At 37.0% G+C, this 27,861-nt stretch overlaps 2 protein-coding genes across 3 annotated transcripts in view; both read left to right on the top strand.

Moving 5' to 3' along the window:
* Positions 1-21,512, top strand: part of TASOR (transcription activation suppressor) — a 37,537-nt gene extending 16,025 nt beyond the window's left edge. Inside the window, exons 9-21 of one of the 2 annotated variants that reach the window (XM_032209901.1) lie at positions 936-1,041; positions 2,712-2,815; positions 4,020-4,123; positions 4,277-4,349; positions 4,459-4,533; positions 6,250-6,930; positions 7,622-8,025; positions 9,520-9,667; positions 14,012-14,068; positions 18,025-18,998; positions 19,300-19,422; positions 19,877-20,036; positions 21,406-21,512. In XM_032209901.1, the coding sequence (XP_032065792.1) occupies positions 936-1,041; positions 2,712-2,815; positions 4,020-4,123; positions 4,277-4,349; positions 4,459-4,533; positions 6,250-6,930; positions 7,622-8,025; positions 9,520-9,667; positions 14,012-14,068; positions 18,025-18,998; positions 19,300-19,422; positions 19,877-20,036; positions 21,406-21,425 (3,029 nt within the window). In that variant the 3' untranslated portion in view covers positions 21,426-21,512. The remainder of the gene's footprint in view (positions 1-935; positions 1,042-2,711; positions 2,816-4,019; positions 4,124-4,276; positions 4,350-4,458; positions 4,534-6,249; positions 6,931-7,621; positions 8,026-9,519; positions 9,668-14,011; positions 14,069-18,024; positions 18,999-19,299; positions 19,423-19,876; positions 20,037-21,405) is intronic. The other variant, XM_032209902.1, reaches the window with a different exon arrangement.
* On the top strand, positions 21,427-24,006 carry LOC116503489 (protein TASOR-like). The gene is made up of 4 exons (XM_032209904.1): positions 21,427-21,512; positions 21,865-22,043; positions 22,139-22,294; positions 22,889-24,006. The coding sequence occupies exons 2-4, from the start codon at positions 21,881-21,883 to the stop codon at positions 23,449-23,451; spliced, it is 882 nt and encodes a 293-aa protein (XP_032065795.1). The 5' UTR covers positions 21,427-21,512; positions 21,865-21,880; the 3' UTR covers positions 23,452-24,006.
* Positions 24,007-27,861: the final 3,855 nt, after the last annotated feature.

Below are 27,861 nucleotides of genomic sequence, written 5' to 3'. Positions count from 1 at the left end.
GGACAGTTTTTCCACAGACGGGAGGTGGATGCCCGGATGGGGTTTCCTTTGCTTGTGTGGCCTGGTTCCTGGACTGCAGTTCCGGGAAGGCTTTGTGTTAAAAGAGTCTTCTTTTCTAAAAAGATAGGAAACATGGGAGCTGGAATTAGGCCAGAATGTAAAATGTAAACTTGAAAGAGGGTGTTGCTCTTTCCCATTCCAGTGATTGTTAAAGCTTTAAGTGGTTCAGATAGGCTATTTTGACAGTGACAGTGACAGTGACAAGTAGCATATGGAAAATACTTTAATGAAGTAAAGTAAACATTAGTGATGGAAGCTGTTAAATAGAAGATCCTGCACTAGTTTCTTCCCTAGAGATAGATCCATATGGGATCTGAATATGACTATCTTCATTCTACTGATATAAAAAGAAACTATTTAAGGATATTCCATTTACTTAGTGGACAAAGATTGTTATATTCATGCCCATCACCATGTTGTCTCATTTTAGATAAAAACCTGAAAGTGGGAGGAAATGTCCTTCTGTCTGCTTCTCGCCTGTGCTAAGGCTGCTGTTGGCAATAAGATAAATATTTCATAAGAAGATATATTGTTTTTTCTACTTACTAACACACACAGTAAACATCATTACTATTTTCTTTATTCAATAGTAAAAGCAGAAATAAGCTCCTTGAACAGGTTTCTTCCCTGTTTGTACAAAAACTAAAACTAAGGTTAGGTCGGACAGAGTAGGAAGTCTCTTCTATGCTAGCTTATCTGTATAGAATTCCTGGTCATTGTTATTATCAAGTGAGTTAAATTCAAGGCTATCTATTCTTACTGAGTTAGCAAAGGTCTTTTGACACTGCATATAATTGCCTTTATAATTATTAAAATCCCCTTTTTTAGAAACATTACATTAAAATTTTGAATATTTTTGTCCTTTTATATTGTAGATAAATCAAGTTATGCTTTATGGAAAGGGCAACTTTTAAACAAAGGAAAGCTTGTTTGTCATGCTACTTTGATATCTGAGAAACGCCCTACGCTTCCCTGCAAACTGTAAGTATTCATAACCAGACCTGAAGTCAGTTTGAATTGCACTAGATTATCTAAAATCTTGAAAGATTGGAACATTGTAGTTATCTGCACAGCACTAGTAATTTTATTTTTAACTGCTAAAATGCATTGCTAGCTTCCTTAGTTTTCAATGCTCCCCAGGTTGAATATAAGATACAAGAACAATTTATAAAGACAGTTCATTGAGGAAATTTATACAATAAGCATATGCATACATGCCTTACCCAAATATAGCTTCCTATAAAGGATATACAATACAGGATCAACAAAAATAGGATAAATTAATACTCTGTAATATATAGTCAACAATCAGTGATGTATTTGCAAGTCCAATCAGTAAGCTTGGAAGGTATGCATATACAATGACAATCTGATGAGTAACTCTTTGCTTAAGGACAAGTCCCAATCTTACTCTGACTGTTCTGTGTTGGCTCACCAGGCTAATACCCCATAGTGTAGAGCCATATATTCATTTTGTTGTTTTTTTATCCCACCTCTCCTGTAGAAAAACAAGGTGGCATCCAGTTTTTCACCCAATTAGCCCTATGAGATGTTTATTAGACTAAAAGAAAGTGACTAACAAGAAGGTCACCCAACATGGCAAAGGGTGGATTGGAAGCTGAGTGTTTGCAATCCAAGTCCAGCATTGTAAACCTTTATACCTTAGTGCAAACTTATGACACAGGTGCTGGAAGTGAAACACAGAGCCATCTCTGGGCACTGGAGCCATCGCCTGTTGCTCTTCCAGGTTGTGGTGCGCCGGCCAGCTGGTCTTCATATGCGTGGGAGTGCCAGAAACCAGAAGATCAGCTGCCCAGTGCACATGTGTGTGCCGGGAAGGTGGTCTTCTAGTTTCAGATGTGTGCATGCGCACCAGCCATCTGATCTACTTGTTTGTGGCATGCATGCGTGCATGAAGACCAGCTTGCCGGTGCACATGCACGCGCCAGAGACCAGAAAATCATCGTCCCAGCGGTGCTCCTCCGATTTCCAGGGCATACGCTCCCATTTTGGCACTCAGTGCCAAAAAGCTTCGCCAACACTGCCTTAGTGGCTACAGATGCAGACTTCTACTGTTATGGTCTTTGGGATTGGGATTAATTATGAATCAATTTCTATGACATAATTTGCTTTAGGTATAGATCTAATTATACATACCAGCCAGTATGTCTTTCCTGAGATCTTAGGCTCCTATGATTCCCAGGCATCCATTGTCAGTTGTTTTGCCTTTTCAGAAGAATTCACAAATTGTTCCCCAATCCATCAGTAGGTGTTAATCTTGCATTCAGAGCCCACAGTCAAGTTGCCTCAGACTGTTTTTATGTCCACTGAGTCTTGCTACCCGCACATTTTCTACATAAGTCTGGTTGCAACTTTTTTCCTAATCTGATTCTTGGTCAACAATTAAGCTTTTTGCACAGTTCCAGGTTTTTGTTAGGATATGAAAGGGGGGAATGTTTATACCAGGGCTGTCAAACTCCCGACCTGCAGGGCGGATGCGTCACGTGCTGGCCATGCCCACACCTGGTTTAGCAAAGGGGTGGGGAGCCCCGATAGGTTACGTGACGCCGCTGTGATGATGTGAATTTGATGTCCCTAATTTAGACTAAAGCGAGTAATGAAATCTTTTTTTTTCCTTCTATGACCACTAGTCCTGAAAAACTTGATGTTGAAATGGTAATGAGCTTTGAAAAATTGGCACAGAAATTATCATCTCGTGTATTGGCTAAAGAAACATATTCAGGAGAAAGGGAAGGTAAGAGCTTTTTTTAAGTTAAGGAAAGCAAGATTTACCAATATAGTTATTATTTTTAAAAGATTACTCGTCAAATTGAGAGTTTAGAATAATCGAGCAGTATTATAATTGTTAGAGCACAAATGGAGAAAACTCAAGTAGGAGGGAGGAGTATAACTGGTCATAAACTGGAGTTGGTGGCAAATAATTGGAGTGCTTAATGACATTCATTTGCTTAAAAAGCGATCATTGTAAGGACTGAAAAAAAGTATTACCTCCAAACAGGTTTTTCTTTATTTGATTTTTTTTGGGGGGGGGGGGTGTACTTTCAAATTCTAAGGAGTTCATTTGAAGATCAAGGAAAGTGGTGGAAAATTCACACCACTCCTCACCAATTCCATTATATTTCATTATGCTATCATTTAAAATAAGATCAGATTTCAGTTGTCTTCAATGAGTTTTAATTTGGAGATCAGCAATCAGGTGTACTTATTTCCAGCAACAGAGAATGTTGCAGTGAGGAACAATCCAGCTAATTACAATCTTAAACCTTCTTTAGTTGTCCCTCATTGGTAGCATTCAGATTCGAATGTCTTCCTTACAGTGTCATGGGCTGCCATTGCTTCACTTCTAAACTCCAACTACTAGGTCAGTCCATCAGTAATAACAGGAATGTGATTATCCTCCCCTTCTATAATGTTTAGAACAGGAAAAAAATCAGTCAACAACATTCCAACTGCATGGCTTAGTATCACATGGAACGAATGTGATTTGAAATTCTCAAAAAAATCCAGTTTTGTTTCAGGCTTAAAATGTTCTAGATGGCTGTTTTGAACTCAAACCATTTTGAACACCTTAGTAATGACTAGTCCACAACATCACATTAGTTAACTTTGAGTTATATTTGATATATCCAACCTCTTGTTTTCTTGTGTGGTTAGAGAAGCGAGACATGAGCCATTGTGAGCCAATATAAAATAGAACTTGCAATGGACAGTTCTTTGAAAAAATGAGTAGTTTTCCATTGCTGAAAAGTACCTTCCTTCCAGTCCTATCCAAGGAGATATATTTGTTTGTTTGTTTGTTAAATTTATTCCCATAGAATTGCTTATTGAGGGATGAAAGGGGAGCAAAATTATTTTATCTGATGTTTTTTGGACTCACTGTACTAACTTTTTCTCTAATGAGATGGCTTATTGATAGCTATTTTTTCCTGTATTCTTAGTGTTTAAGAATGGAATGTATTGTAGTCTGTTCGAAGTTGTGGAAAAGACTAGATCAGGGAGCAATTTGGAAGGTTTACTTCAGAAACTAGAGACAGACAACCTAGTGAGTATGGTTTTTTTCCCTATAATTTTACTATATGCATATTTGTAGTACTGGAAATTTCAAAACATCACGCCTGTTCTTTTTGAAATTACAACATGAACAAAACTTGTGCTATACTTAATTCCATTCCTAATTTAAATATCTTTTTTGTAGGTTATTTTAAAACCACTTGTCGATGGAGGACACCTCTTGCTTCTTTCTCCTTATCAAATGGCTTCCCCATATGGTATACAAATACTATGTCTTTCTTGAGCAATTGGTTTGAGTGAGTATTTTTGCTACCTTTTAACTTTTATTTTCTCTTTTATTCTTCTTCCCTTTTATTTTTTAATCAGATAATCGAACAGGAAGGCCTCGGGTTTTGCAAGCATTGTTTCTATTTCGGAAGCCTAGAAATTTAATGACTTCAGGTAATTTTTTTCAGTATTTAATGTGGAGGTATGTCCAGTGTTAATTATTGCTGTATTTCAGACACAATAACAGTAATGAAAGTTGCCGATCCAGCCTTGGGTTATAATAAAGCCAGACTTTATTTTCATCTCTAAAGTAGTTTGGCATTCTAATGGCCATGAGTGCTAGCCTAGCAATAGGCAGGAAGCAGGAAATTTGTTTACTTACTATCAAAAGATTATAGCTGCAACTGACCTCTCTTAGAATAAGTGTGCTTTCAAAACATTTGGTATTTGAACACAGGTTTGATAAAATTGATGGTGGTAAAGCCCTTGGTACTGATAAATTACAGTAAAGAAAAATACTAGTCAAAACATTTTCTTATCGTTTCCTTTCTCTTAAGGCCTGAGAAAAAAGTGATGAAATCTTGAAAGAAACAAACCTAGCCTAGTTAATTCCTGTGAATATCTGTGCTTTAAATCCTGAATTTGCTGTATTTAAATGTGTCTTAACTAGTTTGCTTACTATAAACCAATCCCATCCTTCCTAAAGCAGATTTCCTCCTTACGGGATTATGGGTATAATTTCCTGACTCTGTAATTAAAGTGTTAGTGTGGTATCCTTAGAATAAATCTGCAGTAAAGTCTTCTCTTATGAGAAAAGGGGATTACTTCTTAAAATGGCTAGAATGCAGTCAATTTTGTGTGGAACATGTGAAGAATTAAACACTGATTCAAGAGGAGCCTCACTCTTTCTCTTATCTCAGTTAGCAAGGAAGAACATGCTATCTAGTCTTAGTTTTCTGTAAAAAGCAAAAGGGAGACAGAATCCAAATGGGTTCAGAAGAATGAAGAGGTAAAGTTAAAGAGAGCGTTTTATTGACTGCCTGAACTAGTTTCTGCAATTTTCTTGGCAAGATTTTGGAAATGTTTGTTATTGTCTGCTCCCTGGGATGAAATGGTATGACTGATTTGAGGTCATCCAATTGCCCTTATGCCTACTTACGGTAGACTTGAACTCATGGTCTTTTGATTTCTATCCCTGATACCTTACTTTCATCAATGGCTCTCTGAATCAAATTTATTATATTAAAAATTCCTACTGGAATTGAAGTGATAGACTAAAGAAAGGGAATTATCACTGTGAATGATAAATTGTCATTATAAAATAATATCACCTCTCCCCTGCTTTATCATAAGTTTATAAAAAGAAAAAAGTGACATTTCAGAATTAAATCCCCTAAACTTCATGTTTAGGACAATCTCTCATAATTATTTTGTAATTTATTTATTTAAAATGTCTGTATCTAAGCTTCTGCTTTAATTAATGTAATCACAGATCAAAATGCAAATATTAATCAGTACAAAAGTAATTGCACAAGAGAAAACGATTCATGAAATTGTTATACATTTCTTCAAGGTAATATTGCTAAATTCTTGTTTAAAGTACTAAGCATACTGTTCAAAAAGCCCCTTTTTCTATGCCTACCATCCTCATTATCCTTCCTGATGAACATGTGTGAAATATCTCAGGTTTTTAATCTTAAAGTACAAGCAGAATAGTAATTCCAAAATAGATCTCAAGCATGTTATATTTCTTCTTAGTTGCTATTAAGGTAAAATGATGAGGGGAAAAATATACGTGTTGATTCCACAAAGCAAAGACAATATTGTATAACTTTATTCAAGGAATGCTGTTTACTGATCCCCCCCTTTTTTGTCCCATTCTGAACATAGTGCAAAAAAATGATCAGAAAAATGAAAATACGCCGTTATTGGATGAAACCCATGAAGTTATACCAGAACTTCCAAGATTTATCCAGTCGTTGCATTATGCATATGTACATTCTCGCAACAATTCTAAGTCTGGCTTGAATATTTTGATGGAAAAATATATAAATGACTATTTTAAACGATACAGTAAATATAAAGAATTTGTTTTACATCAATATAAAGGAAACTTGGATGAGAGAAAATTTCTATATCCTGGTCCTAAAAATAAATCCCATCTTGAGAGCTGTTTGAATTCCTATATTTTTGGTTCAGAAACATATCAGATTCCTATTTCTAACGTGAAGAAAATAATGGACAGTAATAGAAAACCTCAGCAGTTCAGTCCTGTTTCAGATTATGAACCCCTGGAAGATGATCCTGATCTTACAAGAAAAAAAGCTGGAAAAAGAAATGGATCAAAATATGAAAATGTAGCTGCAAAAAGAAAGTCTGCTCATTCTGGAAATCGTGATAGAGGAAATATTGAAGATCTGATTAATTTAATTCATTATACAAAGAAAAATGTAGACAGAGACTCTGACTCAGAAGACAATAGAGAAAGCAGGCGGAAACGAAAATCTGGAAGTAAAGGAGAGAGTCCACAAAAACTGTTAAAAATGAGCAATACTTTAGAAAACTATGAAGGTAAGAACCTCTGTATTAACTGTAGAGTTTAGGTAAATAAATATAAAAATAGCTTGTAGCATGTTTCTTGCACTTTGAATATTAATGCAAATAAAAACTTGCTCATATTGAATGTTTGCATTTTACATTCATACAGTTTTTATTGCTTATATTAGTTACAAATTCAGCATTTTTGTTATGTGGCTTGGCATCAAGCATATTCTATCAGTTTTTCTGGGTATGGAACTTTGCAGTGCAGAAGATTCAAGTCCCTGACATTTAAGTAAGTAAAAATCTACAATTCCTGAGTATTGCCCGAAAATACCCATATACTGGCAATAATAAACTGTATTATTTTGCGACTGTTGCCTTTTGGAGATTTTGTTTTGATTTCCAAGTCTAGTCAGCAAATGTGAGTTTTCCTGTTGGTCTCTCTTTAGGTACTATCCAGGTCAGATTTTTCAAGCTTGGCTATTCATTAAAAATACCCGAGCAAGGTGTTGGGCTTGAGGATTGGTATAAATGTAACTGCTGATATTTCATACAAAGACTACATCGTTTTTTGCCATTTAACACTTTTTTCACTAGGCTCAAAATGTAGAATATTAGAAATGTGTTTCCTTGTATGTATCATATCCATCAATTGATGAATGGATAGTCAAAAGTTTTTAGCATAATATTTGTATTCTGTATATTTCTATCCCTACCCCAGCTGGATTGCTACATGACAGAGCACCACAATCACTTCTTTCAATGATAGCTGATCTCGGTGGGCGTGATACTGATTTAAGACAACAAAACGTTGCCGATCCTCCAATTACTGACGTATCTGGTGTTTTGAAATTAATTACGGAAATGCTTACTAATACGGATTTTCAAACAGCAAGATTGATTAAACAGGCTTCACTAGAAAATTATTCAAAGCAAACAGTTGAATACAATCCCATTCCACCAAAGATCAAGGAAGAAGCCGAACTTCCTAACACTACACATGAAAAGACTCAATTCAAGGATCCCCAAAGCCCAGTCATGATAGAAAAAAGTGCAACATGTTTGCCCAATTCTATTGATGCCTCCACTATTGAAACGGATCCAGATCATATACTACCATTAAAAGTAAGAATGTTTCTGTTTTGCAAATCTGTTGCAATTTAATATTAAGAGTAATTTAAAAGTCTCACAGTTAACAAAATGGAGCAGATCAGATTAGTGAAGCTTAAGATAATTGGGTATCATGAAACTGCTATATTGAACAATTGTGTTACCCTTGTTAATGCTATTTTCAGTGGGAAAATCTAACTCAATTGAAGAAAAGTTAGTAAAATAACTCTTTTTCTATATAAGTACATGCATATGTTCACTTATATGTTCAAGTCACTGTTGATTTCTAGCACTGTCTGGACAAGTCACTTGCAGTTTTCTTGACAATGTTTCAGAAGTAGTTGCTGTTGCCTGCTTTCTAGGGCTAAGAGAGAGTTCCTGGCCCAAAGTCATCCAGGTGGTTTTGTGCCTAAGGCCGGACTAGACCTCATGGTCTCCCATGTTCTACACTGAGGCCTTAACCACTACATCAGACTGGCTGTCCATATGGTATTGTAGTTGTACCACTAAGTCTCTTGTTACTATTTCAGTCTTGGTGCCTAGGAACATAAACGAATGTTATTGTTCCTTTTTGGTGGAGTCTTCTTAAAGAGCAGAATTCCTTTAGGAAGGGTTGTATTTGAATTGAAGATAGGTAAGTTTAGGCAGGTCTATGTTAAAAATCCTGGTGATTCATGCATGGAAGTAGACGAATCAATAATCTAATTCGGTAAAAAGCACTTCCTTTATTCTTGTGACCCTTGAAGTTACACATGGCTTGAATGCTCAGTGCATGAGCATATTTGTCAGTAGATTTAAAGTAGTGAACATCTATAGAGGTGGTGATAAAATAGGCACAAGCGAACATTTGACTAGGGCTTCTTTGGTTTATTATGCTTGTCATGTACTGGCAATTTGAGAGTTGAAGATGACTTTTTTTTAACTCTTGTACTGTTTTGACTGCAGTTTGTGTTGGTTGTTCAGAGGGTAATGGGGAGGGCATAACCATTCCTTCACTGGAAGAGATCAAAAGATAAAATTGATCTTGGGAGCCTGGGAAGGGTTACTTCCTCTATAAATGCTTCTTTCCAGCTGAAACAAAACAACACTTCCAGCTGAAATATATCTTAAATAGTAAATAACTTTTAAAAAGTATTGCTGGTGCTATCACTAGGCAACCTTGACAATTGCTTTTCTTTCCTGTCTGAAAGTGACTTGTGTGTGAGTAAATCTGTTAATTCAAATTATTGTACTTGACTATCTTGAAAATAAGAGCCACAGTTAATACAGATAGGGATATCACATTAGTGCTTAATTGATGATTTAAATTAATATAGTACAAAAAAGTTTTAGTTTCTGAAGACTGTATATTGAAATGATTAAAATAAACAGTGCTAACATTTGTGTATGTGTGTGTGTATAAATATTCTCATGGATGTACATGGACACAAACACATGCATTTACCATATGCTATATTCATATATAGAGCACCACATAATTAACAATTGAAATACTATGTATTTATTTAGGAAACAAGCACAGGAAGCATAAGTAGCTTTGATGGTTGCATTAGTCCCTGTCCTAGCACACCCCTTGAACAGAATTATCATAGACAACGTTCCAACTCAAACAATTCTGAGGCAACTGAAATACATTGGAAACTGATTCCTATCACAGGTGAGTAATAAGATAAGTATAAAGTTCAAATCTTTATATCTTTTAGATATCCAATTATAAATATCATAGAGGATATGGAATATTTTTAATATTTTACTTCCAGGCTATTCAGTTAGTTCATGACAGTTTACAACAGACTGATCTCAACTTCTGTTAGTGGAGACATTATTTTGAGTCCTTTGTTTATATTGTTGGTTCTTGGGAACATGTTTTTAAATACTGTTTTGAATTTAGCTAAGGTGCTCTGCAGCATTCAGTTGAGATGGAACAATGGAATTCTATGACTGAGGAAGAGACTCAGGTTATGAATCTGTCCTTTTGTTGTATTAAAGCAGGAATCTCTAGCAGCCTCCAGGGACACAGCTCCACAAGTGCCTGGATGTGAGACCCTTTTTCTTAGGCTGGGCTCAAGGGATCAGGTGGTATTGCTTTTGCTGTACCAGCCTCCCTGCTGTGTGGCAGCTTCCCTACCTGGGCTTCTGGACCTTGCCGCCATACTGGCGGTGGAATTCCCCAAGCTTATAGTTCTGGGGGAGTTCAATCTGCTATCCGTGGGGGCGGGATCAAAGGTAGCCTGAGATTTCATGGAGACCATGACTTCCATGGGTCTGTCCCAGGTCATCCAGTGCCCAACTTGGAATAGTGATCACACACTCAATTTGGTATTTTTGTCGGAGCAGTGCCTATGTGACTGGCAATTGGTGGACTTGTCCCTCTTTTCATGGTCAGATCACAGTCTAGTGGCAATGAGTTTCTCAAGAGTTGTGCACTGCCGTCTTCCCCCCACCCTGACAGGGAGGCAGGACCTATTAGATTGGTCCACCCTTGTCGATTAATGGACCCTGATGGGTTCCAGAAGGAGGTGGGGGTTATAACTACAGATCATCTGTGCAGTCCAGCCGAACTCTTAGTCACTGGAATAGGAAGGTGACTGAGGCTCTGGATAACATTGCACCCATGTGACCTCTCCTCACCCGTAAACCTCTCTGCCTTCCATGATATACAGAGGAAATAAGAGGGATGAAACAGATGAGACGTCTAGAGCGCCGCTCACGGAAGACAAGGGATGAAGTCGATCGAACAGGGCAAGAGCTGCTATTAAGGCCTATCTCATGGTGATTTGTGCAACAAAGTGTAAATACTTCTCTGCACTAATTGCATCTGCAGATAATCGCCCAGTGGCTCTCTTTAAGGTGAGCCACCTGCTCCTGGGGAAGGAGGAGATTTGAGATCCACCTGAAGGGACACGCTGAAGAATTTGCAGATTTTTTGAAAGACAAAATCGTTCGACTTCATTCTCACGTGGTTGCTGGTCCAGTGGAAACCCCTGAGGCAGGTTCTTGCCCTGTTATCTGGGAACAGTTTGACCCTGTTGCTCCTGAGGAAGTAGACAGGATCCTAGGGAGTATGCCCACAAGCATATGTATTTTAGACCCATGTCCCTCCTGGTTTGTGAAAACTTCCCGGGAGGTGACAGTCAGGTGACCTCTGCCAGTGATTAATGCTTCCCTACAAGAGGGATAGTGCCCCAGCACTTTAAGGAAGCTATGGTCCACCCTCTTCTTAAAAAACCATTGTTAGATCCCACCCAGTTGGATATAATTTCCGACCTGTTTCCAATCTTTCTTTTTTGAGGAAGGTGGTTGAGAAAGTGGTTGCGCGGCAGCTCCAGAGCTTTCTGGATGAAATGGATTATCTAGACCCCTACCAGTCAGGATTCAGGCCTGTATGTGGATAGAAACAGTATTGGTCATGTTTTTGGATGATCTCTGGCGGGAGCGGGATAGGGATAGTGCATCCATCCTTGCTCTACTTGACCTCTTGGCACCTTTCAATACCATCGACCATGGTATTCTTGTGGAGTGGCTTTGGGGGATGGGAATGGGGGGTCCTGTGCTATCCTGGTTCACTTCCTTACTCTGCACCTGCTCTCAATCAGTGTTGATAGGAGTGGAGAGATCCAGTCCTCGCCCACTTCTTTGCACGGTTCCACAGGGTTTGTACTGTCTCCGCTCCTGTTCAACATTTATAGGAAGTCACTGAGTGAGATCATCCGCCACCATGGACTTGAGGTATCATCAATATGTCTCAGCCCGTGGTGAGTTAAGTGATGCTGTGTCCTCCTCTCGCAGTGCCTAGAGACTGTTAGGGCTGGATGGGGAGAAACAGGTTAAAATTAAACCCTGACAAACCCGAGTGGCTTTGGGTTTGGGATTCTTTGGCCCATGGAGAATTGCCACCTTTGGTCTTGGATGGGGTGGCACTGCCCCAAACAGACCCTGTGCGTAATTTGGAGGTTCTCCTGGACTCATAACTCCTGCTTAAAGAGCAGGTGGCAGTTGTGACCAGGAGGGCCTTTGTGCAACTGCAGGTTGTGCGCCAGTTATGCCCTTTCCTGGACCAACAATCTCCAGTCACGGTCACTCATGTCCTAGTCACTTCCCATCTTGACTATTGCAATGCGCCTTTGAAGAGCATCTGGAAGCGCCAGTTGGTGCAAAATACAGCAACCCACATGGTTTTGTGCAGATCTCGATGTGCACATGTATCACCTCTCCTACTGGAGCTGCATTGGTTGGCAATTTACTTCTAGGTGCAATTCAAGCTGCTGGTTGTCACCTTTAAAGCCCTTCATGGCTTGGGACCAGGTTATTTTAGGGACTGTCTCTTGCCGGTCACATCTACCCGACTCAGCAGGGAGAAAGTGGGGAGGCAAGGAATGTTGTGGGTCCAATCCCCTAGGGAGATACACCTGGTGGGACCCAGAAGAAGGGCCTTCTCCTTGTTGGCTCCCTCTCTCTGGAACATAATCCTTCCAGAGATTAGAATGGCCTCCACTCTAACACTCTTATGGAAGGTGTTGAAGTTCTGGTTCTGCCAGTGGCCTTGGAGAACGCAGAGCAGGAGGGAGGCTGGAGCCCATTAAATGGGTTGTATGATGTGTTGTGAGGGGCAGGAGATTATTTTATTATATATGATTCTCTCTCTTATTTTCTTTTGATCTTTAAATTTTGTGTTTTATTTTTATATAAACAATCCATTTTCCATTAAACAGTGTGTGATCTGGGTACAAATATTTTGTGCCTACATTTAAATTTTACAATCATATTGATTATTTAATCTGTTCTTAGCTTAATTGATATTTTTATATTCTTGTAAGCTGCCTTGAATCACCATGTGCGAATAGGCGGCAGTATAAATCTAAATAAATAGCTAGTTTTTATGTTGGATTTAATATATTGTTTGGAGGTTAATAATCGTATTTTGGTATTTATTTTTTTGCTATAAAGATGGTCAGCTGTAACATAACATGGTGTTACAAGTAACAAGAGCCATCATGAGTATATATGCAACTATTGACTTAGAATTTATAAAAAATGAAAAAAGTTACATAGTTTCTAGGAGTGTGGTGGGTTCTATTCCATAGTAAAAGAAGAAAGCGGTGGGGCAATTTGTCATAGAATAGCAATTTTGAATATAATCGCTTAATTGACTGCATTTGTTTACTAGATAGTTTTTGTGATCACGACATAGCATATCTGTACTTATTTAAGATAATGAGGGAACTTGGCAGAACATTTATAGATAAATTCTGTTCCAATAATGTTGTAAACACTATATTGAATTCAGATTGCCAATAGAAACTTTTGACTCTAAAAATGTTTAAAAAATGAGATTTCTATCATTAGCAATTCATTTTAACTTTAAAAAAAATTCCAGACCTATGTAAAATCATGGTTATGCTACTTTATGCAAAGAAAGATGATATGAATTCTTCTGAGGCTAATTTCTCAAGGGTTCTTTTTAAAATGCAATTTGTTCAACATAAAAAAATGCTGCATCACATTAATTCATTTGAAGCCCAGTTTTCTTCTAAAACACTACATTGCTACTAAGAGATAAAACTTAACAGCACTGTATTGTGCTATTTCTGGATCTACTTGCTTTTAGTGGTAATTTCCATATTTAATTTTATGGACTAAATGAAAACTATCTTTTTAATGAAAAATGTGAAATTATTAAAGTAATATGGGTGAGAAAGCAGCAGTAGCATGGTTGGGTAGCTCAAGCCTCTAGTACACCAGAAATGATTAACACGGGAATTTCTAGCCTGCTTGTTCTTGCAGTGTTTATAGATATAATAAATTCTGAAATTAAAATCTTGAATGAAAAAAATTCCATGAGATCCAAAGATACTTGAAATTAATAACATTACTTTATATTTTCTGATATGAGCGAATGGCTAATTATTTAAATTGGTTTATAGAACAAAAAAGTATGAAAGGATGTACTTTATATATATATTGAGAAACTCTAAACTTGCTAACTGCTGCTCTCCCTCAGGAGGGGTAGGAAGAGTTCCTGAGGATCAACTGAGAAAGCTTGGAGATAACCAAACAGGTGAGAAGGATGGTCTTTACTGCATATGCCCCTTGCTATCCAGGTAGCTGAAAAAGAAGCCTGTTCTCAATATTAAGTTTTCAGAAGACTGAAAACCAACCAACCAGTTAAACACTTAATTGGGGAAATTAATCCACTGAAGCAAGTATATTCGGAGTTTGAAACTTGAGAAATGCAGCCCACTTAAAATACCCATGCTCATTCTTGCACTTGTGGCATGTCTCTTTATTGTAGGAGTTGCAATCGTCCCATATAAAAAAAGTATTTCTGATTGCAGTTTCTGGAGGTTATGTGGGGATTGCAAAGGCTTTTAGTACATATAGACAGAGATACTTTTTATTTGTCCTGAAACTCAGCATTTAGAAATATCAACTGCAAATATTCCTTGACTTACAACTGGAATTGAAACTGGAATTCTGTTTGGAAGGAGGTCACCTCATGTCCCTGCCTGATTTTATGACCTTTAATTGTGTGTTTGTTACGTGAACACTATTGTCATTAAACAAATGTATTATACTCAATGGGCACTTTTTGCTGGAAACCAAAAATAAACTCAGAAAACTGGCAAAAATTACTGAAAATTGTGGTCATGTGACCTCAGGTTACTGCTAGCATCTAAATGTGAGCTGGTTACCAAATGCTAAAAATGTGATCATGTAACCATCGGTGTGCATAAGTAGCTCTAAGAAATGGTGGCTAAGTCACCAATGTTAAGTGAGAACTACTTGCACAAGTTATAAGTTTATGCAGAAGAGAGAGAATTTTGTTTTGATCCTCATATGGTCATCTAGCCATTTCTTCCTTTCTATTTACTTCTGCTCTAAGAAATGCTGTAGTCCTACTTGTGTAAGAGTTATTATCATCATATCTATTTGATCTTCTTTATTGCTTTTCTTTGCACCTTTTTGAGCTATACAACAGTGGTTCCTAAACTTTCTGGGTCCATGGACTGGCAGTGCCAGTGGCAGCAGCAGCAGGGGGGAGCAGGGATGGGTTTTGCGTGTGCAAATGAAGCTTCATGCACTCGCCCAACAATTCCATAGCCTGGTTCCCAACAGACCACAGACCGGTATGGATTTGCAGCCCTGAGGTTGGGGACACCTTCTCTACAATATCTTTCTTCAGATGCAGTATTCTGTTTGGATTTGTATATAATGCTCTAAGTGTAGATGTTCATAAGAGACTTACTGTATTAAACATTTATGTTTAATTTGTAATGTTTCCAAGCTTAGAATTGTTTTATTGATAGCACTCACACTCTAGGACAGGGGTGTCAAACTCATGGCCCGTGAGCTGGATGCGGCCTGCAGGATGCTTAAATATGCAGGGCCGGCCTAGAAATAGCAAAGGACTGGCAAAGTGCAGCAGGAGGCATCTGTCCTGTCTCTTCCTCCCCCCGCTTCCTGGTGGGCGAGAACTACAATGCTGATCCGGTCCTCGAAGAAATCTAGTTTGACATCCTTGCTTTAGGATGAAATTTTAAGTTATCTGCCATTAATCCAACTTACCTTAACTGATCAGTTATTGGCAGCCCAGATTCATTATGCCATTATTTTTATATATTGTGAAGTTTGCAATGTTTTTCTATATGCGTCTGGATGTTTGTGTCTGTTTATATTCACTTTGCACCATTTGCTGAAGACTACCTGTACTGGCTGCTAGAAATACACTATGTATTAGTTTGTTCCTGGAAATTTTATAAGAACTTTTGGTTTTTGAAAATGGATTCTTCTAATGATCTGTTAAGTTAATAATCATAAAGTTGAAGGAAAATTCATTGAAATACCAAAAAAACATTTGCATGTGCAAAAAATTAACTTGATGAAAATGTCTGGGAGCATCTTAATGAAAAATTCCATTTGAATGCTTATGCAGCATATATGTTTGTACTATGTCATATTAGATTTAATTAAGTTTATAGTCTTTTTTCCCATGTAAATTTATTGCTACTGTTGGGATATCCTGAAATCTTTAGTTAAGCATCTGAGAGTTGATCATCAGTTTCCTCCAAAGTACTCTCGGAGAGAAGCTTCCATTGTGGGGTACTTTTGGACAACTTCTGAAAGTCTAATAGTATGCTCCATGGGACTTAATAAGTAGAACTATTTCCTCTTTCCATTTTTGCAAATCAACAAGCAGTACTTCATCCAGAAAGCAACATAAGATGTTCTTACCTTTCAAATTAAATTTGGAAAGTTGCTTTCTTTTTTCCTTTTTCTGTAAAATAGCCAAAGTAAAATAAATCCCTCATCTCCTTCTCATGGTGCTGAGAAAATGCAGATAAACTGGGTGCTTTAATTCTTTACTCTCTGTTAGTATAGAAATTGGCAACTTTATGCACTGAGGGCTTTATATTTTTATGTATTTTTCCTGTTTGGGTTTTTTAAAGTAATGTGTGCTAAACCTAGCTGATAAATACGTTAAACATCAAATGACAATAATAATTCTATCTTGTGCCATAGAATTAGCATTCCCTGCCTGATATAAATGCCTTGCTAATAAAGTCTAGGCTACTAGACTCTAGAGTACTAAATCATTGGCTATTAGAAGGAATTGCATTGCATTAATAAGTTTTTTTCACTGTTGAAAGTACTATAATAGCGGGAACTATGAAATTGTGGTGTCATTGAAATGTTTATAGGCAGTTATATTGCACATGAGATGGGTCCTAAATTAGTTAGGATAAATCTATTAGGTTTAATGTATTGTTACAAATGTACAGATTATAAGACAATATAATACTGAAAAAGTAAGTGATATCTAATTTGAAAAAAATGTACTGTGAATATGTACATATGCCTATTATGCTATTTGTTTGGGGTAAGGAAATGAGAAAGGTTAGAAAAAATATGAAAGCTGAATAAATTAAGGGAAATTAATAAAAAGAAAGGGAAAGTAGTTAAAACACCATTACCTTTAACTTTTCTGTCTTTCTTTCCTTGCAAAACATTCTTGCTTCCACCCCATCCATACATTTTATTTGTTTATTTAATTCAGAGGTGATCTCTCTCTATATGTGTGTGTGTGTGTGTGTCTGTGCGTGCGTGCGCGCACCCCCCCCCCATATATACACACGTCACCTCTAAAAAGTCCTAGATGAGAAAAACTGACTCTTTTCAACAGAGTAAAAAATACTAACATTTATAATCTCAACTTTTTACATTACCATTTAATAATTGTATAGTTAAAGTCTAGGTTATAATAATTGTCTTCAAACTAAAATTTAAATTTCTATTTCAAGCACAAAAACCAGAGCAATATCCCAATAGAAATGTATTGCTGTTAGGAAGAGATGTAAAAAAGACCATTGACTTTCTGGCTGCTTCCACTAGGAGCTGCAATCTTCAAGATTCACCTTCCTGGGTGGGTGGGTCCACAGCTGCCCAAAAGTTGTCTTGGGTCATTCCTAAGTGCCCCCATTCAAATCCAGGGAGCAAGACTGCCAAAGAGCCAGCTCTGGCAGCAAACGCAGCAGATTGTAAAAGAAAAAAAATCCCTTATCCTTCAGCAGCCATCTTGGAGAGGAGAGAGCCTGCTGAAGCCTTTCGCCAATCAAGGCTTTCATATAGTGGTTTTAGTAGAGAAAGCATTGACTCTGCTGCCTTTTTTTTGAACGTATCTATGCTGAATGCATATTATTTAGCGGCATCAATAGCACTGATCACTTTTGCAGATTTGGCTGGTGAGCCAAATTTGTTTGCACAAACAAATAGTTTTATTTCAAGCATGTCTGCAATATTTTATGTGAAAAATCTGTAATCCAGAGACTACTTTGCAAGCCAACATGCTGTTGCTTATGTCTCAATATCTATGTCTTGGGTAATATATTGACATATGCTTATAATAATGAATGGTCTTTACAATATGTATCAAATAAAGTGACACTCAGAGTACATTGATGTTGACAATATACTTATTCAGTGCATATTTTCAATTTACCAACTTTTCTTGTGTAGGCTTAAAGTCTTCAAGTGAATTGTTTGCTTATTCAGTACCAAAGGATGCTTGTGAACAAGATCCCCGCATTATAAACAGGCCAAGAAGTTCTGGTTCTGAATTTGCACACTGTGCCTCTTCAGATCTACCAAAAGAAAGAATAGAAGATAACGTACATACAGGTCAAGAGGTGAAAACTGAAGAACAGTGTGACTATGAAACAAATAATTATGTGACAAGTAAACATTCAGTAAGTGGAATAATAGAAACAGCCATATTAGAAGAGTATAACATCTTTACCAACAAGATTCAGGAAACTTTGCAGCAGAAGAACATTGTGTATGTCAGTGGAATATCAAAACCTGTCTTTTCAGCCCAGGAAAGAATTATGAGACTTTCTGAATTTATATGTTTAGAAGCATCAGATATTGCTGTCCATAAATATGTAGAAAGACTAAGTGAAAAGCTCAACAGTGTTGCTTCATCATGTTCATATGGTGTCCAGAATGTGCCCCTTACTCAAAGTGCTAGACCAGTTGATAATTCTGTTACCAGCAGTGGATTGAATTTACCACTGGAGGATCCTGTGTCTTCCTCAAATGATTTTGAAGAAAACCTTTCAGAGCCAGCATGTAGCAGTGTAGAGGGAGATGCAACCATTAATGAGCAGAATCAGTTAATGGTTTTGGATATAGAAAAAGAACAAGAAAAAGAACACGAAAAAGAACACAAGCCGGTGAATGCTAACATAGAGGGAAAGTTAGTAGCTGAGCCAAAAGGATCACCTATTGATTGTTTGCCAAAATCAGAGAAGATCTCAAAGCCTGTAGATAAACCAGATATTACAAAGCAACCTGCTCTGGCTGGTTTTATTAGCCAATTAAGACCTGAAGTGTTTGACAGCATTTGCAAAATTATTGAAGATGTACGAAAAAATACATTGAAATTCTACATTCACGAAGAACAAGAAAGTTTGCTTTGCAAAGAAATAAAGGTAAGCTTTGTACATGCAGGTATGTCAGTTATGTGCATCTACTGTATTTTTCGGAGTATTAAGACGCACCTTCTCTTCCCCCAAAAGAGAAGTTAGTTTAAAATAATAATGTACAAAGAGAATAGTGTATTAAAACAGGTCTTTCAAAAAGTTTGTAGTTAAACAAGATCAGTGAAAGAATACTGTATTGTAGCTAACTTTGTTTAGTTTCATTTTTTGAATGTTTATCTGTTTGTAATTGTTCTTTTTAGGTTTAATATTAATAGTATTACTTTAACTTAATTTTCTGTACTTTGTTTAGGAATATCTTACTAAATTAGGTAATACAGAGTGCCATCCTGAGCAATTCTTGAGAAGAAGAGCTGAGCTGGATAAATTGCTTGTAATTATTCAAAATGAAGATATTGCTCATCTAATTCATAAGGTAAATGAAATGCACTTAAGCACACTGCAGTGGTTTTCATAATGTATAGAATATATTATCTTTGAATGTTCTTTGTTAACAACAGCTGGTTTGGGGTAATTTGTGGCAAAACTGAAATGTTCGACTACAACAAGTTGGTCTGTATAAGGCCTGAAAGTGTTGGTTTCTCCCTCCTCCCCTCCTGCCCCCCAAAATACAAAGCATAGTTGTCTAGGGCAAAAATGGTTGGGTGAGGATAAGAGCAGGAAATTGCACATGTGGAAATCATTTTTTTTTCTGTTTTATGCACAGACTTTTGTTAATCTTCTTTAAAATGTAAGGAGACTAGTAAGCCATACACTATCAATGCAAGATAATATAAATAAGGAATGCTATTGTTAACAAGTGTCTAATTTTAACTAATTTATTCTATTGTGCCAGTGTCTAATTCTTTTTATTTGCTTTCTTTAAATAGATACCATGTTTAGTATCTTTGAAGAGACTCCCATGTGTCAGTTTTGCTGGTGTTGAAAGTTTGGATGATGTGAAAAATCGTACTTACAATGACTTGTTTGTTTCTGGTGGCTTCATTGTATCTGATGAATCTGTTCTCAACCCGGAAACTGTCAGTGTTGGTAAGGCTCATATTAACTAAAGCTTAGGGCACACTCTTCAAATTATTTCATGTTCCTAATAGCTCTAAGGGATTCATATAGTAAAATATAAATTTATAATTGGGGTTCTATTTTTTGCTTTATTCTAACCCTTTGAGAATTTTGTTATAAAATAATGCTGTAAAATTCTGTTCTTTAGGTCAAAAAATTCTTATGTTACTTTAAAAATCTTCACTAGTAGTGAAAATACTGCTCAGCAATTGAAATTTTTGTAAAACAATTCATGTGGAAGTGCTGTCCAGAAGTAAGGAATAAATGTCCTCAATCCACAGACATTTCCACTTTATTTTTTATTATTGCTCAGTTGAAATATCTCTGATTCATTGGGTCCATTATTTACTTATGACTTTATAGATAGTCCTTGACCTACAAAGAAAATTGGGACTAGAATTTTGGTTGTTAAATTGTGTGGTTATTGACTAATCACATGACCTGACCCAACCCGGTTTTATAACCATTTTTATCATAATCATTAAGTGAATCCCGCTCTTCCCGTTGACTTTGCTTGTCAGAAACCTCCTGGAAAGATTGCAAATTGCTACCACAGGATACTGCAACTCTCGTATATCTGAGCTGGTTGATAAGTGTCTGAATTGTGATCCTATCACTGTGGGAGTAGTATGATGGTCATAACTTTGAGGATAGATCGTGTCACTTTTTCAATGTTATTGTAACTTTGAACAGTCCTTAAACAAATAGTTGTAAGTTAAGGACTACTTGTAATTAGCTGCAGTGTCTTGTACTTAAATGTAGATCAGTAATAACAATAGCAGTTACTAGAGACTCAGATCAATCCATCACATACTGATTTATATTAATCATAGTTTTGTATTATTGTTAACTCTGGTAATACTATGCTGTTATGAAAATTTAGCATGAAAGGTGGATGCAGGGGAACAGGAAAGAATAAAACATAATTGGGAATGTTATTAATGTTTTTTTAAAATACTTTATTATTTATAGTATCTTCCGTAAATGTAATTTGCATAAAACATTTAATAAAAATAATTTAGCTATAATTTTTAATACTACATTTGGTTTTGAATTTCTTTGTAATATTTGTAAAATTAGCTTACTGATTATCATAACTAAACATAATGGAGAGACTCTTAAATTTAATTGATTTTTTAAAAATAAGATTAATATTTCCAAATGAAAGTCATGTTTCTTATGAGTCTTACTTGAAGTCAGTAATTTTCTCCTGGAGTTGTTTTAGCGGAATGCTACTAATAAAAGCTTCAAGCTTTGTGCTGCGTGTCTTGTACAAATTTTATCTAATTCTTATTTTAAAAAATATAAGCTAGGGTTTACATTCTGTTTTCAAAATTAGATAACTTCATGAGTTTCTGAAGTTCCTTGAAGAGTTGAGTACTCCAGATGAAAAGTGGCAATGGAAAATCCACTGTAAAATACAGAAAAAATTAAAGAGCTTGTAAGGTATGCAAGAATTATTGTATTTTTAAAAAGATAACTTGAAATTGATCTGGTAGTAGCTACATCAATCATTCTTTATATTTGTTAAAATTCTTTTTTGCCTACCATTTCCCAATTATTATAAGAACGTTGTTTTCTATTTTCATTTTTAAAACCCCACTTAAGGTAAAAATGCAAAGTTATTTTTTGTATACTTCAAAACCATGCTTTCATTTAATAGCTTTCATTTGTTTTAAACAATGTCTACAGTCTTAATTTTTGCTTTTTCTGTAGAAAATTAGAAATTGGCTTGGTAATTTTGTCTGCAAGCTTATATTATATAAATGCAGATCATACATTGTTTTTCTTCCAACAGAACAAATAAAAATGCCATGAACTTGCTAGCACTTCTGAGTGCTTATCAAAAGAAACACATGGTTGAGATTCTGGCGTACCATAGTTGTGATTCTCAAACACGAACTACTCCAGAATTAGAGTGTCTCATAAAACTTCAATATCAGAATATTCAGCAGAGGCATGTGGTGTTTCTGACAGGTAGAAAATAATTATGATTTTCATAATTTTCATATATACATATATCTACACAAACATGTTATCATATAATGAACATTTCCCCCCTCTTTGCTTAGAAAAGAATGTGTCAACCTTTGCAAGTTATGCTGATAATGGAATAGTGGTTACTACTGTCAGTTCGTTTATGCACAACTTCAAAACTCTAGTTGGCTGCCACAACTCAGTTACTGAAGAAAGCCTGCCTTCTCCCACTGATTATGACAAACAAACAGGTAATAATATAGTTTAATTTATCTCACATGTATCTAGCTAGATTACTTGAAATGAGGAATCTAATGCTTCAGTATAAGTAAAGAATGTAATATTTCTAAACTGTAGAACACATTATAAAAGTAAGAAAGAGAGTTGTAGTGTTGTACACCATATTAATATGAAATTGGTCTGATAGGTTGTTCAAGAAACTCCATGAAATGTAAAAGGGTTAGGATAAAGATGACAGAGCTGAAGTGTAGAAAACAAGCAGTGAGTGAGCGTGTCGGTAATTGTGATGGGTAATTTTCGTACAAAATTCTGACCTACTGTATAACTTTAGATGCTGTTTTGACATTAAATCCTTTGGAACTGGAAGTTGGGGTTTCCCAACGGTAAGCATGAACACATTTCGCGGAAGCTTTTAGCATCGGAATATCCGGACGTTCACAAGAGGGTTATGTGTGTGTTGAGTAAGTGAACAAAAATAACAGAAGACCAGCCTTAAGTGATATGCGACTTTGAGACCTGAAGCCTAAAACGGTGTGAGTAGTGCATAGTATTTTTAGATAAACTTTCCATTTCAATAGAGTAGGATTTTTCTCTTCTTAATGTAGCTCTTATAGAAAACGATGAAAAGGATGAGGAGGACATGTCTCTGGATTCAGAGGATGAAGCATCACAAATAGAAGTTTGCAATGATGCCTCAAACTGTGATTCCCATTTGGAAGATTTACAGACAGAGGCCAAAGGACCACACGGAACAGACTCTAGGCAAAAATCTCAAAGTGAAGCACTGCTGTCTTCTGAAGAACAACACTACTCTCTGACAGAAGAGACTTCCAAAATAGACATGCTAGATATACAGCCAGTTACTCCTGTTTCATCTACCTGCTGTGCTGAAGGGGAGAGGACTAATTCGGATGAACAAATTCCTCTCAGCTTTCAGATGTACAATAGACAATTAAGTGTGCCTCATCAATTCAGTCACTTTAATGTTCTCACTCACCAGACGTTTTTGGGAACAACGTACCCTATGTCTGCCAGTCAAAAGCAGGAAAGTAGAAGTTGCTTTCTGACTGCTTACAGTCAGAACATGGATATGGAGCATTCTTCACCTTCATCCAATAATTGGGATATCAGTTGTGATTCTTTGAGGCCATTTCCCAAACAGAATTGAGCAAAGCAGAAATGTCTTTTTTTTAAATATTTCTTGCGGACTTTAGAAAAAAAGTGAATTAAGTATTTCTAGTCTCCGATCTAAACATTTCTTGTTTCTTATCTCAGATGTTCTCATGTTTATTTAAATCATGAATGGTCTGTATCAGATAAAGCACCTGAAGTTTGAAATAAATATATATATTTTTAACATATATGTACTTGAATGAACTTGTTTGTTGGCACTTCTTAAGTTTTACATTTTGTAGTTCACATGTAATTAAAATTATCAACTTGAAATCTAATTTATGTAATTTGAATGTTTGCCTGAACCATATGTGAAAGAGGGAAGGGATCATTTTTAATGTAAAGTATAAAAAGACAGTGAAACCACTTTTTCTTTAAAATAGCTGTTATGTACATATGTGAATGTTTTGTATAAATTCTTTCTATAGCTTTAAAGTCAACTCGTTCCTTCATCAAATATCCTGGATTTTTGGTTACATACCTTAGAATAAACAGTAGATGCAGTTTGTTTTGAAATGAATAAAAGAATTTGCCCCGAGAGGACTTATTAGCAAGTTGCATTTTGTTGTGTCATCTGTTTCCATGAAATAGATGCAGCCAAGATGGTTATTTATTGTTATCAATCAAGTTAACTTTTGCCATCAAGTTCTGCATTTACTAAAAGTATGTAATACTCTGATTAGTATTCAGAGTTATCAGAGCTCTTTTTAATCAGCATATTAATAGTAAATCAGGTTATTTCTGATAGAAAACTTACAATTCTATGTATATGTAGATGAACTGGCTTCATTGACATCAAGGAAGTTAAGAATAAGCTCTGTGTGGAGTTACTGTCATAATATACTCTTGTATCCCTGAATTTGGATTTTTTTAAAATTAAAACATTTCATAACAATAAAATGCTGCTATTATATCTTACACTTCATGAATATGAACCGTGCTTTGCTGTTAACTGCATATAAAATCTTTCAAGAAATTACAGCATTTTGTTATCTATTATAATGTAGGACTGCAATTAATTCATAACATGGAAGAATTAATTTTGGATTGATCTGCCATAAATGGCACCTAAAGTCATGTATAATAGAAAATAAAATGGGCTAAAATATGCTATTTTTGCTATATAGTTGATTGGAAAATAGGAATTGATGTAGAGAACATAAATAATTTAAAGCTTTAAAGCAGGAGTTCCCATGTGTTTTAAATGGTGATCACATTTCATTTTTTTTTTGGGTGTATTGTATTCACTCACAAAATGATTACCATGAAATAGTTACAATGATGGAGAAGGCAGCAGGCAAATTGATAAGAGTATACTTATCCTATTCCCCAGATCACCTTTCTTTTGTTTGGCAAATAAAAAAATCTAAGCAAAAAGCCCTGAGTTGCAGCCTTTAACCAAACAATGGAGTGAATACATTTAAGAACAACAACCAAAGTTATGTTGGGAATAGGTTTGGAATGCAAGCTGTAAAACATATTTAGAGGAACAGGGACAAGGTATTAAATTGACAGTCTAATGAAGGGCTAGTTTACAGAAGATAAAATTGAACATGTCTGGGCAATATTTAAGTAACTGGTTAAAGTCACAAAATAACCAGAGATATTAAGAAGATACATAAACCTGCTCTTTGAAGATTCTTGGATGAAGTGCTCATCATGTTACAAGTCACAAAAGAGTATGATTCTGGATAATTCTGATTTTTGTCATTTCCTACAGATTTAGCCACTTCTAATTGGCAAGAAGCTTATCTTTAAACATGATTTTTAAACACGATAAACCCTGTGAGATAGTGATTAGATAATTGAACTAGAATTAGAAAACCTTAAAAAGTTTTTTGTGTTTATGGTTTTATGGTTTATTATTTTTTTAGTTACTGGGTGTTACTGTTTTTGAGCTGCCCAGAGAGGTGTTTAAAATAGATGGCCAAATATTTTAAATAAAATAAACCAGTTCCAATTCATGCTGGATGTATATAACTCTCCATCAGTCTCATAAGTACAATAAAAGACTTGGCAGTAAAGGAGAAATTATGCTGCTACTTTGATCTCTTTAGAGGAAGCAAGTTTAATATTAGGCTATAAATAACTACTAATATATCGATATCAGCAACTAGATTGTTGCAGTTAAACATCTGCAATGTCACTTTATAAATTGTATAAAATTTAAATTAGAAATTTAAAATCTGAGGAAACTTGTGCATATTCTTTCATGAAAATTATGATAGTTTAAGATCTGGTTTGTATAACAGACTTGGCTGGGCACAGAGGGAGTGTTTCCCGCTTAGAAATGTGCCCATTAGGTTATGGAGCATGGCACTAGCCTAGATCTCTGGGCTAGGGAGGGGGTGTGGGTGTTGTTACCAGAGAATCACTGGCTGCCTCCAGGGGCCTGGCTGTGAGACCCTTTTTCTAGGTTGGCTTAAGGGATCAGGTGGGATTGCTGCTGCTGTACCAGCCTCCCTGCTGTATGGCAACTTCCCTATGCAATCTCTTGGACCTCACCACAGGGTTAGCAGTGGAGGTCCCAAGGCTTATAGTTCTGGGGGACTTCAATCTGCCATCCCTGGGGGTGGGGTCAGAGGTAGCCCGGGATTTCATGGAAACCATGACTTCCATTGGCCTGTCCCAGGTTATCCAGGGCCCGACTAAGAGTAGTGGTTACATACCCGATTAGGTGTTGGAACAGTGCCTATGGAATTAGACTTGTCTTTGGCCCCCTTGTCATGGTCAGATCACAGTCTGGTGGCAATGAGTTTCTTGAGAGCTGAAGTAGATCCATCTCCCAGGAAAGGAGGAGACTGAGCTTCACCTGAAGGGTGCGCTGGGGAACGTGTGGATTTTCTGGAAGACAAAATCAGTTTCGTTCCCAGTTAGATGCTGGCATGATTGCTGGTCCAATGGAGGCCCCGGGCAAGTTCTTGTCCTGATCTGGGAACAATTTGATCCTGTTGCTCCTGAGGAAGTGGATAGGAGCCTAGAGTATGCGCATAAGCACTTGTGTTTTAGACCCATGTCCTTCATGGCTTGCGAAAGCTTCCCAGGAGGTGACAGGTGGGTGGACTCTGCCAGTGATTAATTCTTCCCTACAGGGATGACTTAGCACTTAGCCTATGGTCTGCCCTCTTCTCAAGAAGCCATTGCTGGATTCCACCCTGTTGGGTAATTTCTGACCTGTCTCCAATCTTCCCTTTTTGGGGAAGGTTATTGAGAAGGTGGTTGCACAGCAGCTCCAGAGGTTTCTGGATGAAATGGATTATCCCAGTCAGGATTCAAGCCTGTCAATGTCAATCTCCAAATGGGGCCCAAAGTGTCACTATTTTGTGTGGCCACTATTATTTTCCAGCACTACTCTAACCACCTTGGGCATAGAGTTCACTAGAGCTTCACAGGTTGTCACTGGAGTCCTCTTTCACTCCTCTGTGACAATATCAAGGAACTGGTGGATGTTAGAGAACTTGCACACCTCCACCTTCCGTTTCAGGATGCCCCACAGATGCTCAGTAGACTTTAGGTCTGGAGATATGCTTGGCCAGTCCATCTCTTTTACCCTCAGCTTCTTTAGCAAGGCAGTGGTTGTTTTGGAGGTGTGTTTGGGGTCGTTATGTTGGAATACTGCCCTACAGCCCAGTCCCCGAAGGGAGGGGATCATGCTCTGCTTCAGTATGTCATAGAACATGTTGGCGTTTATGGTTCCCTCAATGAACTGTGGCTCCTCAGTACCACCAGCACTCATGGAGCCCCAGACCATGACATTCCCACCACCATGCTTCACTAAGCAAGACACACTTGCCTTTGTACTCCTCACCTGGTTGCTGCCACACACGCTTGACACCATCTGAACCAAATAAGTTTATCTTAAGTCTCATTGGACTACAGGATATGGTTCCAGAAATCCATGTCCTTAGTCTGCTTGTCTGCAGCAAACCGTTTGTGGGCTTTCTTGTGCATCATCTTTAGAAGAGGCTTCCCTCTGGGACGACAGCCCTGCACACCAATTTGATGCAGCGTGTGGCGTATGGTCTGAGCACTGACAGGCTGACCCGCCATATCTTCAACCTCTGCAGCAATGCTGGCAGCACTCACATCTATTTACCAAAGCAAATCGATATGACACTGAGCATGGGCACTCAACTTCTTTGGTCGACCATGGCGAGGCCTGTTCTGAGTGGAACCTGTCCTGTTAAACCGCTGTATGGTCTTGACCACAGTGCTGCATCTCAATTTCAGGGTCTTGGCAATCTTCTTATAGCCTAGACCAGTGATGGCTAACCTTTTTGCCATTGCCTGCCAAAAACGGGGAGCACAGGGGGGTTGTACATGGGCATGCTCATACCCATAATTCTATGCATGCAACACACTGTGACATCCACTCCCCCGGCTTTTAGCGCAGGATGGACCCGTT

The sequence above is a fragment of the Thamnophis elegans genome, chromosome 2 (assembly GCF_009769535.1).
Source record: "Thamnophis elegans isolate rThaEle1 chromosome 2, rThaEle1.pri, whole genome shotgun sequence".
Lineage (NCBI taxonomy): Eukaryota > Metazoa > Chordata > Lepidosauria > Squamata > Colubridae > Thamnophis > Thamnophis elegans.
Note: the sequence above shows the minus strand (reverse complement) of the source record. Positions and strands in the feature narration are given on the sequence as shown.